Genomic DNA, 16,565 nt, shown 5'->3' with positions numbered 1-16,565 from the left:
GACCCCCATGTGCAGAAGAGCCTGCTCCAGGGAGCCTCAGGCTGTGGCCTCTTTGGAAGCAGATCACAAGGCCTGTCTGCTGAGGTGTCTGAGTGAATGACAACCTTTCCCCTAGTAATCAAGTGCTCAGCTGCTTTTGCCACCCATGAACTCCTGGTGTGTGGTGATTGCTTTTATGGCTAAAAACTACAAGCTAAAAACACAGACTTTTATGTTTAATGATGACAACTGGAGGGAGCTCTGGTAGCCTAGTGATAAGGAGTTGTGCTGCCAACCCAAAGGCACACAGTTTCAATCCACCAGCTGCTATGTAGGAGAAAGATGAGTAAACTCCTCTCATGCGATTTACAGTCTCTGAGACCTACTAGAGGGTCAGCTATGAATCTATTCTGATTTGAGAGCAGAACATCAACAACTGGGTCCCCTAAGATTATAGCCCTCAGTCATCCTTTGAACTCAGAACAAAAGCCCACAGCTCAACTTTCTGCCAAACAACAGCTCTATAAGGTGACCAGTAACACCAGGGAGGCCTCACTCCTTAGAGTAACTGAGCCATTTAAGGTCAAGAGAGCAGTGTTTGCCCACGGGTAAAGCCCAGAGTCAGAAAGGGGTAGGGTAGGAGGGTTTATGGAAATGAAAATGGGGAAATAATGTGATTACATTCTAGATGTTGTAACTCATGTTGTAAAACAAAATGTGTTTTGAGTGGTTAACTGTCAAACCAATTCATTCAAATCACACACACACACACACACAGATATTAGGCTTCTCTGTTCTGGATCCAGTCTTCTTTCTTCTTTCCAAAGCCAATGACTAAAGTTCATTTTTGACCCATTTGACTCTGAATGTGGTTTCTAAGTGAATTTGCCAAGATAGAGGCCTGAGCAGTTAGTCATCTAGTGTCATGTGATCTAGGTCTGTGGATTTGTGTTCCTTGAAGAGAAAGGGTGAAGGAACTTAATCTCTACATGTATTTATTTACTCCCCACAATGACTGTCTTTCTCATTGATCTATTTGGTTATCTTTATGCCATTATCATGCTGCTTTGGTATCTGAGACTTAGTAGTAAGACATAGTACATCTTCTCACTTTGTTCTTATTCAAGATTGTGTTTTGATAAGGCAAATTTTCATATATAGTATAAAATAGGCCTACTGATTCCCACACACCTTTTGAAGGAGATTACACTGGAAATATGGATCAGTTAACGGGGAAGGAGCATCTCAACAGCTCCCTATTTATTTAAGTCTTCATTTCACTCAGTAATGATTTAAAGTGTTGGTGTCTTGCACTTCATTTGTTCATTTCATTCCTAGATATTTTATTTCTTATACTATTACAAATGGCATTTTAAGTTTAATTTTCCAGTTTCCTATTGCTGGTTTGTATAGATTTTTTTTTTTAATATGGGCTTTGAAACCTTTACCTTGGCTATATTATTAGTTCTTTTTGTATGGGTGTTTATTTGTGTAGATGTCAAAGGAATACCTTTTAATGTTCTATTTACTGATGGCTGCTGTTAGGGACCTCTCCAAAGTACTGAAGAGCAATGGTGTCACTTTGGAAACTAAGGTGTGCCTGATACAGGCCATGGTCTTTATAATTGCTTTCTGTGTGTCGGAGGATAGAAGGAGAATTGATGCCTTTGAGTTGTGGTGCTGGAGAAGAGTACTGAATATACCATGGACTGGTAAGAAAACGAACAGGTTCAACCTGGAGAGGGTTAAACCAGGCTGCTCCTTAGAGGCAAAGATTCAGAAGCTTTGTCTGACATACTTTGGACATGTTGCAAGGAGGGACCAATCTTTGGAGAAGGACACCATGCTTGGGAGGATGGAGGGACAGTACAGGAGAGGAAGACCCTCTATGAGGTGGATTGATTCAGTGGTGTGGATGTGTCAGAGACAGTGAGATTGATGCAGGATAAAGCAGGGTTATTATACAGGGCTGTTATTCATGAGTCGCAGGCGACTCGACTGCACAGAACAACAATAACATGACAATCTAGTGGAGCAGTCTTAAAAGAATCTGACATTACTAACGGGAGGCATGTGTATTAAGCATGTGGGACTTGAAGTGACCTGATCTGGGTTCAAATCCCAGCCAGGTTAAAATCTTAGTCACGTGATCCTGACATAGCATGTAACTTCTCTGAATTTTCACTTTCTTTTTTCCAATGGGGATGTTAAAATCCACTTAAATAATGATTTCAACAACAAAGTGAAATAATGCACATATGAGTAGTCCCACCCTGGGGTTCTACCTGGGGACTATCTTAAGTCAGTTCTGACATTAGTCAAATAATGATTTTTTTGTCTTCCTAGTATTGCTTCTTGTCATCGGTAAATATGACCTTTATTTTATACATAACCTTTATTTTTATTTGCTGTTTGGAAAAAAATGACACATTTATATTATCTTAAATACATATATGTTGTTGTTATGTGCCATCAAGTCGCTTGCGACTCATAGTGACCCTGTGTACAATAGCCCTAAACCCTGCTCTATTCTGTGCCAATCTTATTGTCTCTGATACACCTACCCCAATTACCCCAGTCACTGAATCAGTTCATCTCATTGAGGGTCTTCCTCTCCTGCGCTGCCCCTCCACCCTCCCAAGTATGACATGCTTCTCCAAGGATTGGTTCCTCCTTTTAACATGTCCAGTGTATGATGAAGCTTCAGAATCCTTGCCTCCAAGGAGCAGCACGATTTAGCCTTCTCCAGGATGAACATATTTGTTCTGTTAGCAATCTATAGTATATTCAACACTCTTCTCTAACACTACAGCTCAAAGGCATCAATTCTCCTTCTCCCTAGTCATTGTCCAGCTCTCTGACTCATAGCAAGCGACTGCAAAGACCATGGCCTGTAACAGGCACACCTTAGTCTCCAGACTGCCATCATAACAATCTTGGTACTTTCAGCCTCTCCAAAGTAAAATACATATATACATAAAAATATACTCTGATTGATACAGATATTTTTGTCTATTTGGTAATACCTCCATTTGTGGAAGGTTCTGAATGACTCACATGGATTATGCCTGAGAATAGGGATGGCATTTCTAGTCAGAAAATTAGTGACAGTTATCTGTAGTCTTTTTGTTTTCTTTATATATTTTATGGTAACGTCTGACCGTCTCCCAATTCTGCCCATTGACTTTACCAAAGGTTATCAGTATTTGGGCCCATGTTCTCAAGCAGTTGAAGCCTCTGATTTAGTTTAGGAAAACTCCCTCTAGTCCTTTTGTTAGGGATGTCTGGTGGCCTCCAGAGTTGGGAGTTGAGCTGCCAAACTCCCTAGAAGGCAAGAAGTTTGACTCCACCAGCTGCTTCCTGAGAAAAAGATGCTCATTCTCTTCCTGTACAGATTACAGCCTCTGAGAACCTGTCAGAGGATCAGCTATGAGTCGTTCTGACTTGACAGCAAACAACAACAATCCTTTCGCTACCAAATGTTTTGACAATTTATCTTCTTCCTCTTCCTATTCTCTTTTTACCTTAACAGTTTCCTTCGAAACCCATTAAGTCTTGATCTGTCAGTTCTATTTTTTTCCTGCTCTATGGGCTTGTCCACATCAGTGATACCAAATCAAAGATTCAATGTTCTTATCATATGAATCTTTGCTTCACTGATCTCATCATACACTCCCGATCAAATGCTTGAAGCATGTTCACATAACTCGGGAATTTTTTTCTGTATTCCCTGCAGGCGTTTTCCTGTAACTCCTCTGCATGTTCCAGAACAAGCTGCCATGTTCTGAATTCACTGAAACAATGAAATACCATTCATTCTTAACTGAAATATGTTGAAAATAAGGTACTTTTTCACATACCAAAGGGTGATTCAAGTCAGAATGTCCTGAACCACAGCTGTCCCCGCCTTTGGAAGAATATTTCAACACAAAAACTGAACTTCTGACTTTGGGACTCTTAGTGAGTTAAGACTTTGATGGGCTTGGTTCTGCCAGTGCAGATGGGACCTGCGCCAGGTACAATTCCGTTTCCAATGTAGATTCAGCATAATTTAACCTCATCTTGAAAATCTCATGGGGTAGTTCATAGCCAGCGGTCAGCAAGACAGTTAACAGAGGAGCTAGAGTGAGGAGAAAAGGGCTCCATGATTTTATCTGGGGGCCCCAGGGGCATGGGCAGACCTGTAAACTGAGGAAGGAGCTGTCGCTCGTCTTTGCTCTCTGTGGTTTCTGTGTCCATTTAGCCACATCTCAGCAGACATGTGGCATCTAAGGCCAGGCCCTGGGGATCCGTGGAGCCCGCTTGTTTCCAGGCACTGCTAATCCCATGCCCCTGCAGCTGTTCCCTGGGCCCAGCCTTGCCTGCCACACCCTCAGGAAAAATGTAGAGTCTCATTTCTGAGAGCGCTGGTTGAGGGTGGATGTGTGTGTGTGGTTGAGGGTGGATGTGTGCGTGTGGGGGGTAGGGTCCTTCCTGCTATCAGCCAGGCCATCCTGAGCTCCCTTTATCCTTCCCAAGCCAGAGTCATGGGGGTCCGTGGAAGAGCAGGGTGATAGTGAAATCCAGGACTTCTCCTGTTGCAGAACCTCCACTCTCTGCTTAGGGGCCATTGATGAAATTTAAGTCACAGTTCACAGAGCCAGGCAGAGTCCCGTTCTAGGACCAGTGGTGAGCCCCCTGGCCTTAGAGGTGTCCAAGCAATTTTTGTTATGGACAAATGTGCAGTCCAGAGATGGAGCGCTCTGTCCAGCCTACACACATGGCGCTGTTTGACCTGTGCAGTGTCTTTACTATTTTTATGTGATTTAAATGAAAAACAACAACAACAAAAACCCACCAAACCCACCCTTTATGAATGCTGCCTTAACAAAATGATCAGTTAAAGCGAGCTTTGGTGGCCTAGTGACAAGAAGCTGCACTGCAATCCCAGAGGTGCATGATTTCGAATCCACCAGATGCTCTGCTGGAGAAGGAGGGGCAATCTCCTCCAGTACCAGTCAGATCCCATTTGATGGTACACACACACACAAAAAAATAAAATAAACTAAAAAACCCCAAACCCCCTCCCAAACCCCCCCAAGTGATCACTTAACATTATGCTATATGCTTCATATCTGAAGTTTTCTACAAATAACGTGCACATGCATTTAACACTCACAATGTGCAGAGGAAACTAACGGGCCAGGGGTTGGTGTGGCTTGCAGAAATGTACAGCACACACGCTGGTTGCATTAGAATATACAGTAAATCTCATGTCATCGTCTGAGCTACACTTGAAGGTGGATTTTAACATTATCACTGGACAGTGATTCAGTATAACATCCACATGGTGTTATGTGTCCTGGTGGAAGGGACAGGGACAGACGCATCATCTACACGAGGTTCCTGCCAGAAAACCCAGGGGGGCAGCAGGTCACAAGGGGCGTCACGGGCTGTTCAAGGATTCAACTTTTACTCAGAAAAACAGAGACTATAAAAATGATACTATCTGTGCTCGCTCCGGCAGCACATATACTAAAATTGGAACGATTCAGAGAAGATTAGCATGGCCCCTGCGCAAGGATGATACGCAAATTCGTGAAGCGTTCCATATTTTTGACCCTGAAATTAACCAGTCTGTAATGAAGGCTAACTCCTTTCACCTACAAATTTCGTCTTTGGATACAAAGCTAAGTGGATTGTCCTTACGGAGGGACTGTTTAAAAAAAAAAAGAGGCAGGGAAAAGAAAAGAAAATGATACTATCTGATAGCCATTTACTGACGTTCCTTTGGGTACTGAAGAGAGACTATTGGCAGAGAGGAGGGTGGTGGTGCAAGGGAAGAAGCAGGGGCACCAAGAAGTGCATTCATTAGAGTAACAGGTATAAGAGACCTAGTGGGGGCTTGGACTGCCAAGTCGTAGCCACAGGGGTGGTGAGAAGAGGTCAGATTCTGGCTCAGTTTTGAAGGCAGAGAGACAGATTTTGCAGAAACGTTGGATAGGGATGACAGAAAGAGAAGAATCAAGGAGGAATGGAAGGTCTGGGGCACGAGCCATGGAAGAATTGTCATTAACCAACATGGGATGAGCGTTTGAGGAGGGTCATTTAGGAGCTCAGTGTTGGACAGTGTGGGTGAGGGATGCCCATCTGATGCCACATGGGCCTGGGTGTTGTGAACAGATCTGTGCACAGGAGGACTGCCTCACAGGCGCTGGTGGGCTCTCTCTGGACCTTTGCTCGGGATTCCGTGGGCCTTTCCTACTCCCAGCTGCTTCTGCTTTCCAAAACCATTAAGGATCCTGGCAGCCTTGGGGTTGCTGAGCAGACCCAGGGCCCAGCTGCGGGGCTCTCCGCCAGGGCTGTCAGCACTCGCTGCAACCAGACCCTGCCCCTGGGAGTTGGTCACGGAGGCCACCAGCTCTTTGCTCTAAATCGGCGATCAGGGATCCTGGGAAACCAGACACACTGGAGCTTTGATGGGCAGCAGCATTTGGGGCCTGGGAAGGGATTTGATGTCAGTCTTGTAGGAAAGTCACGGAGCAAGGCCTTGGAATTGATACAGGAAGAATGTAGTGTAATTTAAACGCTTACCCAAAATGACCATTTAATTGATCATGAGGCCCTGTGGTCATTAACTGATGATCATCAGGTCACTTCTGGCTCATGGAGACACCCCACCCCTCCACCCCATGCTTCAGAACAGCACTGGAGATATTTCAACGGTTATTTGGAAGTAGATCACCAGGACTTTCTTCTGAGTTACTTGCCTCTGGGTGGACTTGAACTGCCAACCTCCCAACTGGCAGTGGAGAATGTTTAGCCATTGGCATCACCACTGGTGCTGAAGGGCAGGCCTGTAGGCTGGAGACTGAGCAGAAGTTGTAGCCTCGGTCTTAAAGCAGGATTTCTTCTCTATGAAAACATCAGTTTTTCTTTAGCTGATTGGATGAGGTCCCCCTGATTTATTAAGGGTAGTTTTCTGTGCTAGAGGGAACTCTGGTGGCCTAGTGGGTAAGGAGCTGTGCTGCCAACCCAAAGCCAGATGGTTCAAATGCACTAGCTTCTCCTCAGGAGAAAGAAAGACAATCTCTTCCCATGTGATTTATAGTCTCTGAAAATCTGCGGGAGAGTCAGCTGTGAGTCGGTTATGAGGCCAGTTATGAGACAGCATTTAACAGGGCAAGCCTCACCTACAAAATACCTTCATCGCAACACCTGGTTACATAACTGGTTTGATCACATGACTGGGTACTATCACACTCACTATCATTCAGTTAATCCTGATTCATTGTGATCTAATAGGACAGGCTGAAGTGCTCCAAAGGTAGCCCAGGCTATAAAGCTTTGCCAGAAGCCGACTGTCATTTTTTTTTCTATGGAACAGTGGTGGACTTGAACTTTCAACCTTTCGGTTGGGTTGGCAGCTAACCGCTTTCACCACTAATAAAAATGACAAGTAAATCTATCTAGCACAGCTGGCGATCTTATACTCCTTTCCCTTAAATGGAATGGAGTTTGTAAGCAAACCAGAATAAATAAAACTTTTATTAAAAAAAAGAGGAGCCAAGTCTTTTTGAGAGTCTAGGTCTACTGTTGGATGCCCCTTATAATAGGCAAGGCAACCCTGTAGAATAAAATTATCATGCTCACTTTACTGAGAGGAGATGGTGGACTGTTCAAGGCCAAGTGCACCTTCATTCTGTTGAATGCCTTCAATATGAGTTGTTACGATGAGTGCAGGAACACTGGATGACAGAGGCATGCTTGGTTCCTGCCCTCGGGACATGCATTCTGGAAATGGAGACAGACATTCAACAACAATTCAACCAACAATGAATTAATTACAAAATGTGGCAAGTCATTCAAAGAGGAAATAGAAAAGTTTATGGCCTAGTCAGAGACCTCCTGTTAATGTCACATTGATAGTCCCCAAATCCTGCACTGAAATCAGTGAGGACTTGGAGAAGGATCAGGGATGGCTGTTAGACAAAATCAACAGGTTACAGACCACACAGCTGCCGTCGGAGGGCACAAGTGACAATGAGGCTCTCGCAGTGAGAAGTTGGAGGAAGGAAGAGATATTTCCTGAAAGCAGCAGCTTTGAAATGGGCTTTGGAGGATTTGGGAAGAGGAGAGGAGGAAGGTGAGTTGGGACCAGAGCATGAAGGAACTGGACCATGAGGTTAAGGGCTCCTGTAGACAGCGGGGACCCCAGGGAAAGATCTAGTCTTGGTTCCGATCTCTTTCTCTCTGTCCAGGGACTCTTCCTGAAAAGAGTTCCTGATAGTTTCCTAGAAAACAGAAAGGCATCACTGTTTAGACGGGGTGACATTCTCAGATCCACTGTGTATGCAGAGACAGAGTCTCTGGTCTGGATCACATCAGTCTTTGTTTGAAAGTGAACACACCATCGTTGGGCTCCTGAAATGGCTGTTTCCTGCCACTCACCTCAGAAGTTTGGCGGAGGATTTCTGAATGTTAACACGGAATGTTCTCAGAGTCTTTGGGAGGCAGAGGAAAACCCCACCATCAGTTACAATACGTATCTGTGACCACAAAAACGTCCACAACGTGTGTGTTCAGGAGCAAGGATTCTGGCATTCCTATTGGAATTCATTTTCCTATTGGAATGATGCTACCTGCAACCTTTAGGACCTTTTTTTGTGTGCAAGTAACAGAAAACCCTAGCTCAAAAGAGTTTCCTCAAAGTAAGGAAACTCATTTTCCAATGAGTCACATACGTGCTTTAAAATTTTCTAGTTGTGGTTAGGTGCTGTCGAGTATGACTCATAGCGACCTTGTGAACAAGCAACCTGACCTTGCCCTATCCTTGCCGTCATCATCATCTCTGACATCTCTGCCCATTGCTGAAGTCATCACATCAATCCATCGTGTTAGGGGTCTTCCTTCCTTTGCTTGGCCTCCATCTTTCCAAGCACTGGAAAGTCCCTTCCCAAGGAATAGCCTCACCTAGCTACATGTCCAAACTGTGAAAGACAAAGCTTTGCCATCCAGCTACATGAAAAACACTGTGGAGTTGTTTTTTTATCTATCTATCTATCTATCTATCTATCTATCTATCTATCTATCTATTTAATGTGTGTACTGTCAAATTGGATCTGACTGGTACAGGAGGCAATTATTCCTCCTTCTTCAGCAGAGCATCTGGTGGATTTGAACCGTGCACCTCTGGGATCGCAGTGCAGTTTCCTCCCACTAGGCCACCAGAGCTCGCCGGAGGTGGTTCTTAAGAGGATTCTTCTGCTCTCCCAGATCTGCAACAAAGTGCTTTGGATACGGAAAAAAAAATTAAACAAGTTAAATGAATTTTACTAATGTGTTATTTTAAAATTTTTATTATTTTGTGTGTGTGTACTGTCAAATCGGATCTCACAGGTACAGGAGAAGATTGTCCCGCCTTCTCCAGCAGAGCATCTGGTGGATTTGAACCACGTACCTCTGGGATTGCAGTGCAGAATTTTACTAATGTGTCTTATTTAAGCCATTATTCAAAACAGTATTACTTGTACATATGATTAATATACATGTATTATTATTTTACTCTTTATTGGAGTGAAAGTTTATAGAGCAGATTGGTACTCTTCCATTTAACCATTCACATGTGATTTACTTTATGACATTGATTGTAACCCCCACTTTATGTCACCTGCTTCCTACTATTACTTGTAGTTTGTTTCCATTCATCTTTCCTGCCTCTCCCTTTCCATGTTCTGAGCTTCACCCTCAGGCAAATGCTCACCACTGTGATCCTGTGTGGTTGACTGTTCTGAGGACGGGGTGCCACCCTGGTGTTATAGCTCGCCTTAAAGATCTGTCTACTCTTCAGCTACAAGTTGTGCGACAGGAACAAGTTCAGTTCCAGGCTCAAAGGGCAGCTAAGAGCCATAATCTCAGCCCTCCACCAGACTCTTTTAGACCAGAATGGCCTGAAAATTATTGTGACATTGAGTCTACATTTAGCTTCCGTTCTATCTGGGACCCTCGACTGTGATCTGTTAGTGACAGCTATTGTAGCCGGGCACAATCTAGTTCTTCAGGCGTCAGGGTCATGAAAGTTGAGGTTCTTGAGATCTATTAGTGCTTTGGACCAATCATTTCCATGCTTCTTTGATTTTCATCACATTTCTTTATTCCAGTTGTGGAGACACCAATGGTTGCACCTTACATGGTTTTTAAATTTCCATTGTGGATTATGGATGTCAGGTGGCCTTGATGTCTCTCAAGACTACTGTCCTGGGGAGCTCTGGTGGCCTAGTGGCAAGAAGCTGCAACTACAATCCCAGAGGTGCACGGTTCGAATCCACCAGATGCTCTGCCGGGGAAGGAGGGGCAATCTCCTCCTGTACCAGTCAGATCTAATTTGACGGTACACGCACACAAAAATAATAAAATTAAAAAAAAAAAAGACTACTGTCCTCACGAGCAGTGACTCATTCTCTTAGGGTATTTGTTTTTTTTTTTTTTAAATTTTTATTATTTTTGTGTGAGTGTACCGTCAAATCAGATCTGACTGGTACAGGAGGAAATTGTCCCTCCTTCCCTGGCAGAGCATCTGGTGGATTCGAACTGTGCGCCTCTGGGATTGTAGTTGCAGGTCCTTGCCACTAGGCCACCAGAGCTCCCCTAGGGTATTTGGTTTTGGTTAGCAAGTTTATATAACTTTCCCCCTCTTGACTTTACTATAAATGTTGATATATTTGTAACATATACAAGTATTCATGTTGAACTATTATCCACCAAGTGAGTGCATCATCCAGGGCAAAGTCCCTTTCTCTTGCTCATATGTTTGTCTTCTCTGTCTGCTTCTGTACAACCTACAGGTTAGTGTTTATTACTAGGAATGGAAAGTTGTGTATGCAGTGGGCTATTGCTGTCTATAATTCTTATACACCAATATCTAATTATTCACAAAATATTTTACTGTAAAATCTCAAAAAGCGAGAATCTATGTAAGTCAGAAAGCTATCACAGGAAGAAAATGCAAATATCTTCCCCTAAAATGACAGACCAGTGGCAAGACTGCATCTTGTCAAAGGCAGAAAACTTGTGAGACTTAGGTAGAGACAGCAATTTAACTTTGATCTACTGTGTTTGGAACTGAATCACCTGCAGCAAACACACTAAGAGAAATCCTTCAGTCCAACTCAAGGACAGTTCTGGCTGAATTTGGACAGTGTTTCCAGTGGTTCAGGCCACATCTGTCCTCTCCTTGAAGAAGAACAAAACCCACAGATTCCTCCTCACTGAACTCATCCAAGCCTTTCTCACATAAAACTGCTGAAGGTTATTGCTTATTTTCTTTGTTTTTTCCCCATGATCATTCACCTGTTATTATGTTATTTTAATTTTCTTATTGCAGCTTGGGTAAATGTTTATAGAGCAGATTAGTTTTACATCCAATGATTTATGTATGTTTTGTTTCATCCTTGGGATGTAATCTTTTCACTATAGCAACACTCTTCTCACTTTCTCCCTTTCCATTCATCCTTCTTTCCTGACCTCTGGGCTTTGTTTTTGTGTAAATGCTGGTTTTTTGGGGTCTAGTATGGTTGATTGTGCCCAAAAGTACATTCTTCCCTGATGTTGTTATTCACGTCATATTGTTGAGTGACCCTGAGTCAGAAGCCACTCATAGCTGACCCTCCAGTGGGTTTTCAGAGGAAGTAAACTGCACTGGAGGAGACTGCCCATCCTTCTCCCACACAGCAACTGGTGGATTCGAATTGTGTGCCTTTGGGATTGCAGCACAGCTTCTCAGCACTAGGCCACCAGAGCTCATTCACTTTTCTTTCTAGGATCTTCTCTTTTGAGCTTGATCAGAATGATTGGTAGTGGTTGTCAGGCACCATCTAGTTCTTCTGGTCTCAAGGTAGTGGGGGTTGTGGTACATTAATCCTTTGGACAAATTGCTTCCTTGAGTCTTTGATTTTCTTTATTATTCTTTGCTCTGGATGAGAAGCCACCAAGAGTTGCATCTTAGCAATTTTTAAGATCTCTTGTTCACTCCTCACCAAAGCAGGATGTAGAACATTGTCTTTGAAGGTTACATTATGCTAATTGACCTAGATGTTCCCTGGGACTGCATGATCTCTCTGGTAATGTTTTTCCTCCCCAGATGGACAGATCTAACATTGCCTTCAAAGACTAAGCCAGTTTAGGAAGAAAAACATGATAATCTATTTTGGAAAATTAGCCAATGGAAATCCTATGGATTACATAGGATCCACTGTGTCCTATATAGTACTGAAAGAGGAACCCCTTAAGTTGGAAGGCTCCACATAATGTCTGCAACAATGGAGTCCAGTGTCATGGATCAATTAAGTAATAATTGATAATCTATAATAATTAAGATAATCTGTAGCGCAGGATAGAGCAGGGTTTAGGGCTGTTGTGCATAGGGTCGCTATGAGTCGGAAACGACTCGACGGCACACAACAACAACAACAACAATCTGTAGCCAGGAAGGAGGATCTTGTAGTATGTGAGCTCCAGAGATTACTAGGCGGGTTAGGTGAAGGCAGGTCTCATTGATAAACAGATCACAACATCTTCTTCCTCCCTACAATCAAAGTGCTGAAACCTTTTCCTGAGTCAAGGATGCACCCAAGGCAGTGAAGCCCAACAGCCCAGGGCCCAGGGGTGCTTTTAGAAACAAACAGACCAAAGCAGAGAATTGGAGCTGATTTTGTTCTCTCCCTCCAAGTTCTCTCTGTACTCCTTGGCTCCTGTTCATCTTCCCAGTTAAAACTTCCTTGGTCAACTTTTCCAAGCAAAGACTCTGGCCTAAAAAAAAGTCAGTCTTTATAGTAAGTGCACTTACTATGTTCCAACACTGTGTTGTTACTAACATGCTGTTGTTACTGTTTGCTGTGACGCTGATTCCATCTCCAGGTAGCCCCACAGAGCAGAGGAAAACAGTACCATATAGTTCCCTGGGCAACAGACTTTATGGGAATACACTTTCAGGTTTTTCTCTTCCTGTGGAGCAGTTGTTGGGTTTGAACTGCTGACCTTTTAGTTATTAGCCAAGTATTTAACCACTGTGCTACCAAGGCTTCTTAATTCTCTGCTATTTCCATTTGCTGGTTCACCGGTCAAGATGCTCTCCTTATATTTCACTGCCACCAAAGACCTGCGACACTGTTTTTTTATGGAACACCTTTGTGACTTCTAAATTTTTTTTGTTAGCTTAGTTTATGAACTTGAATCTATCCCTAGTACTAGACTCCAAGTCCTTGCGATCAGAAACTGTGCCTATTTAGTTCACAGCTGTATCCCAGCACCTAGCAGAAGGAACATATGACCTAGAATATTCTGGTTCAGCTCAGCTAATATTTGTCAAATTCAAAGGGATGAATGACCGACCACAGGAAGGGGAGGTACCGTGAGCTCCATTTTACAGAAGGGCAAATTGAGTCTCGGAAAGCTTAAGCAATTAACACATTGCCACACACTTTTAAATTGACGACCATGCGTAGAAACACATTTTGCCATCATGTGCGGCAAAATATCGTATCATACAACTAAGTAACATCAAAGGAAAGGTCAAAACTTAGGTTATTCTATAGTAAGTCAGGAGGAAGGGTACTGAATTCAGGCTTCCATTTAGCTTATACACTTTGGTCATGTTTCCAGGAGGGGTCAGTCCCTGAAGAAAGATATTTGACTTGATAAAGTGAAAGAGGAAGACCCTCAGTAGGACGGAGTGACCCAGTGGTTGCAGCAATGGGCTTGAGAACAGCGGTGATGGGAAAGATGACGTAGGAAAGGGCAGTGTTGTACTGCATATTTGAGGGGTCCCCATGAGTTAGCTTTGATACCCAACAAACAACAATATTGGAGGGACAGGACTGTGTTTATCCTGACCTTCACTAGTCTTCTATAAGCATCCAATAACTCTCAAGACTTGGGCTGCTAAATCTAGATCTAAACATCAGTGGCAGCCACTGCCATTCGTTAATGCTGAGTCATGAGGAAAAATGGACAAGGTGGGTCCTTACATTACTCGAAGACTCTTAAGTATTACACATTAGAAGACAAAGATTCATCAACTCTTTTCAGAAGGCTTCCTTGGGTCTGGGAAAGATGCTAGATGCTTTGAGTCACAGGGGGAATAAGCTGGACACAGCTCTTTTCTCATGGAACTCAAGTCTAAGAGAGAAGACTTACAAGGAACCAGTGACCCTAATAATTCTTTAATGGCAACTGGGAGAAATGCCAAGCAGTGCGGAGTGACATGGTCACCCTAGCCTGTGGCTGTTCCCAGCCATTTGAGAAATGTTCCTGGAGGAAGGCACAAATCAAAGTTGAGAAATGTCAATCGGAGTTGACCAGAGGAATAAAGAGCATGCCCAGAAGAAGCAGAGTACTACCGGGGCCCTGAGGTGGGAGGCCAGTGTAGCCTGGGAGCAGTTCAAGGTGAAGTAGGAGAGGGGTGGGGGAGTCACCCACGCTGAGCTTTGTAGACATGTGAGGGCTGAAGACGGTGGGAAGCACTGGAGGAGTTATACATCCAGCCTGAAGGGAATCGGAGAAGCCACTTCCTCTCCTCTCAGCAGGCAGCTGCAGTCAAGGGCCTCCCTGGATGCATCCCTCCCGTCCCCAGTACTATCCTGTCTTAGAGAGAGTCCGGCTGGGGATGCCCCCGAGGAATTGGCTTTTCCCCCTTCCCAGGGCCTTGTCACTCCCAGCCTCCCCTGGGTGTCTGTGCCTCCTGCCACTTGCTTGTAAGTTTCCTAATATAGACTGGCTGTTTCCTCCCCAACCGGTGGCCAAGGGCTGCTCTCCCTTTGCAATCTCAGATCTCTCTAGGGCTTAAAGGGACCATGTCATGCCAGTTTAGTTAAAGGTGTGTTGGTGGATTCGATTTCACAAGCTTGCCCAATTGAGAGACTAGATCTCTTCCCTCTTCCCCCTCCGTTTTAAACATCATCTTCTCTGCTCTCCCCTAGCTCACTTTCCTCTTTCACACCCCCCTCTCCCAGTTTCTTCTGGGAAGTGAAAGGAGCCCAGCTAGACACAGATGTGAGTTTGGCCTTTGGTATATTTATTCACTGTGGCATCTTGGGCGAGTCCTTTATCCAAGGTGTGCCTTCGAGTTGGAACCAACCCATAGCTGACCCTCCAGTAGGTTTTCAGAGACAGTAAATCTCACAGGAAGAGTGTCCATTCTTCACCCATGAGCAACTGGTGGATTCGAACCACATGTCTTTGGGGTTGCAGAGCAGCTCCTTACCGCTAGACCACCAGCGTTTTCTCTTATGGAAGGCATACGAGACCTCATTTTCACAGGCTGTGTTCTGATTGCTGTTTTCTGCTCTAAGCAGAAAGAATAAAGACTCTTTTCTAGAATGTGTGCTGTTCATTCATTCAACAAAAATTAACGGTTCCTAAGTGACACTGTTTTGATACAGCAGAATGAAAAGAAAAGAAATCTCATGGGGCTTACATTCTGGTCAGGGATGCAGTCAAGAAACAAAATAGAAAGCAGAGTCCATGTTCTAGTAAGTATGCCATGAAGAAAAAGAAAGCAAGGAAGGGAGCTAGGAAGGGCGATAAACAAAAACCAACCCACTGCCACTGAGTTTCCTTTGACGCCTAATGACCCCTTATTGCATTTCCAAAGCTAGAAATCTTTATGGGAAGAGATGTCCCATCTTTCTCCCTCAGAGCTACTGGGGAATTCAAACCACGTTCCAGTGAGTGGTGTAACAAGCCACCACTGTCCAATCAGAACCGACTCACAGCTGACCCTCACAGCTGACCCTCCAGCGAGTGTTCAAAGGCAGTTAATCCAATGGGAGCAGATTGCTCATTTTTTTTTCTACTAGAGAAGAATACTGAATATCCTATGGCCTGCTAGGAGAACAAACAGCTTCGCCCTAGAGAGAGCAGACCAGGCTGCTCCTTAGAGGCAAGGATTCTGAAGCTTTGTGTGACATACTTTGGACATGTTGCAAGGTGGAATCAGTCCTTGCAGAGGGACATCATGCTTGGGAGGGTGGAGGGACAGCGCAGGAGAGGAAGACCCTCGATGAGGTGGATTAATTCAGTGACTGGGGTAATGGGGGTATGCGTGTTAGAGACAATAGCACTGGTACAGGATAGAGCAGGGTTTAGGGCGACTCGACGACACATAACAACCCCCAATCTCACACAGTGATGCTCTGAATTACACACTTGCACACTTAGGATCTCAGGAACTCTAACTGAGCAAGCATTCTGACTGGACAACGGACGCCCTTGCACACTCATGCACGCATGGCACCTCGTCTGCATTTGTAACCTCACACTTTGGGCTGCACTGATGGCCTACTCCCTCTACCTGCGCCCCTGGGGCCTTGTTCCCACCTGTCCTTGCATTCCCAGGGACCCCATGTCACCATGTCACTAACGCCCCGTCCTCTCCCCCCCGCAGGGACCTACCAAGGCCAGTTCACCAACGGCATGCGCCATGGCTACGGCGTGCGGCAGAGCGTGCCCTACGGCATGGCGGTGGTGGTGCGCTCGCCGCTGCGCACGTCGCTCTCGTCCCTGCGCAGCGAGCACAGCAACGGCACGGTGGCCCCAGACTCGCCCGCCTC

General features: G+C 44.5%; 1 protein-coding gene across 1 annotated transcript in view; it reads left to right on the top strand.

Annotated features, from left to right (window-relative positions):
• JPH2 (junctophilin 2) overlaps nt 1-16,565 on the top strand; it is a 79,348-nt gene that overhangs the window by 10,717 nt on the left and 52,066 nt on the right. The window contains exon 2 of the mRNA XM_006881721.1: nt 16,400-16,565. Within this exon, the coding sequence (XP_006881783.1) occupies nt 16,400-16,565 (166 nt within the window). The remainder of the gene's footprint in view (nt 1-16,399) is intronic.

Source organism: Elephantulus edwardii, unplaced genomic scaffold (genome assembly GCF_000299155.1).
Source record: "Elephantulus edwardii isolate Elephantulus edwardi_28Jun2011 unplaced genomic scaffold, EleEdw1.0 scaffold00015, whole genome shotgun sequence".
NCBI lineage: Eukaryota > Metazoa > Chordata > Mammalia > Macroscelidea > Macroscelididae > Elephantulus > Elephantulus edwardii.
Note: the sequence above shows the minus strand (reverse complement) of the source record. Positions and strands in the feature narration are given on the sequence as shown.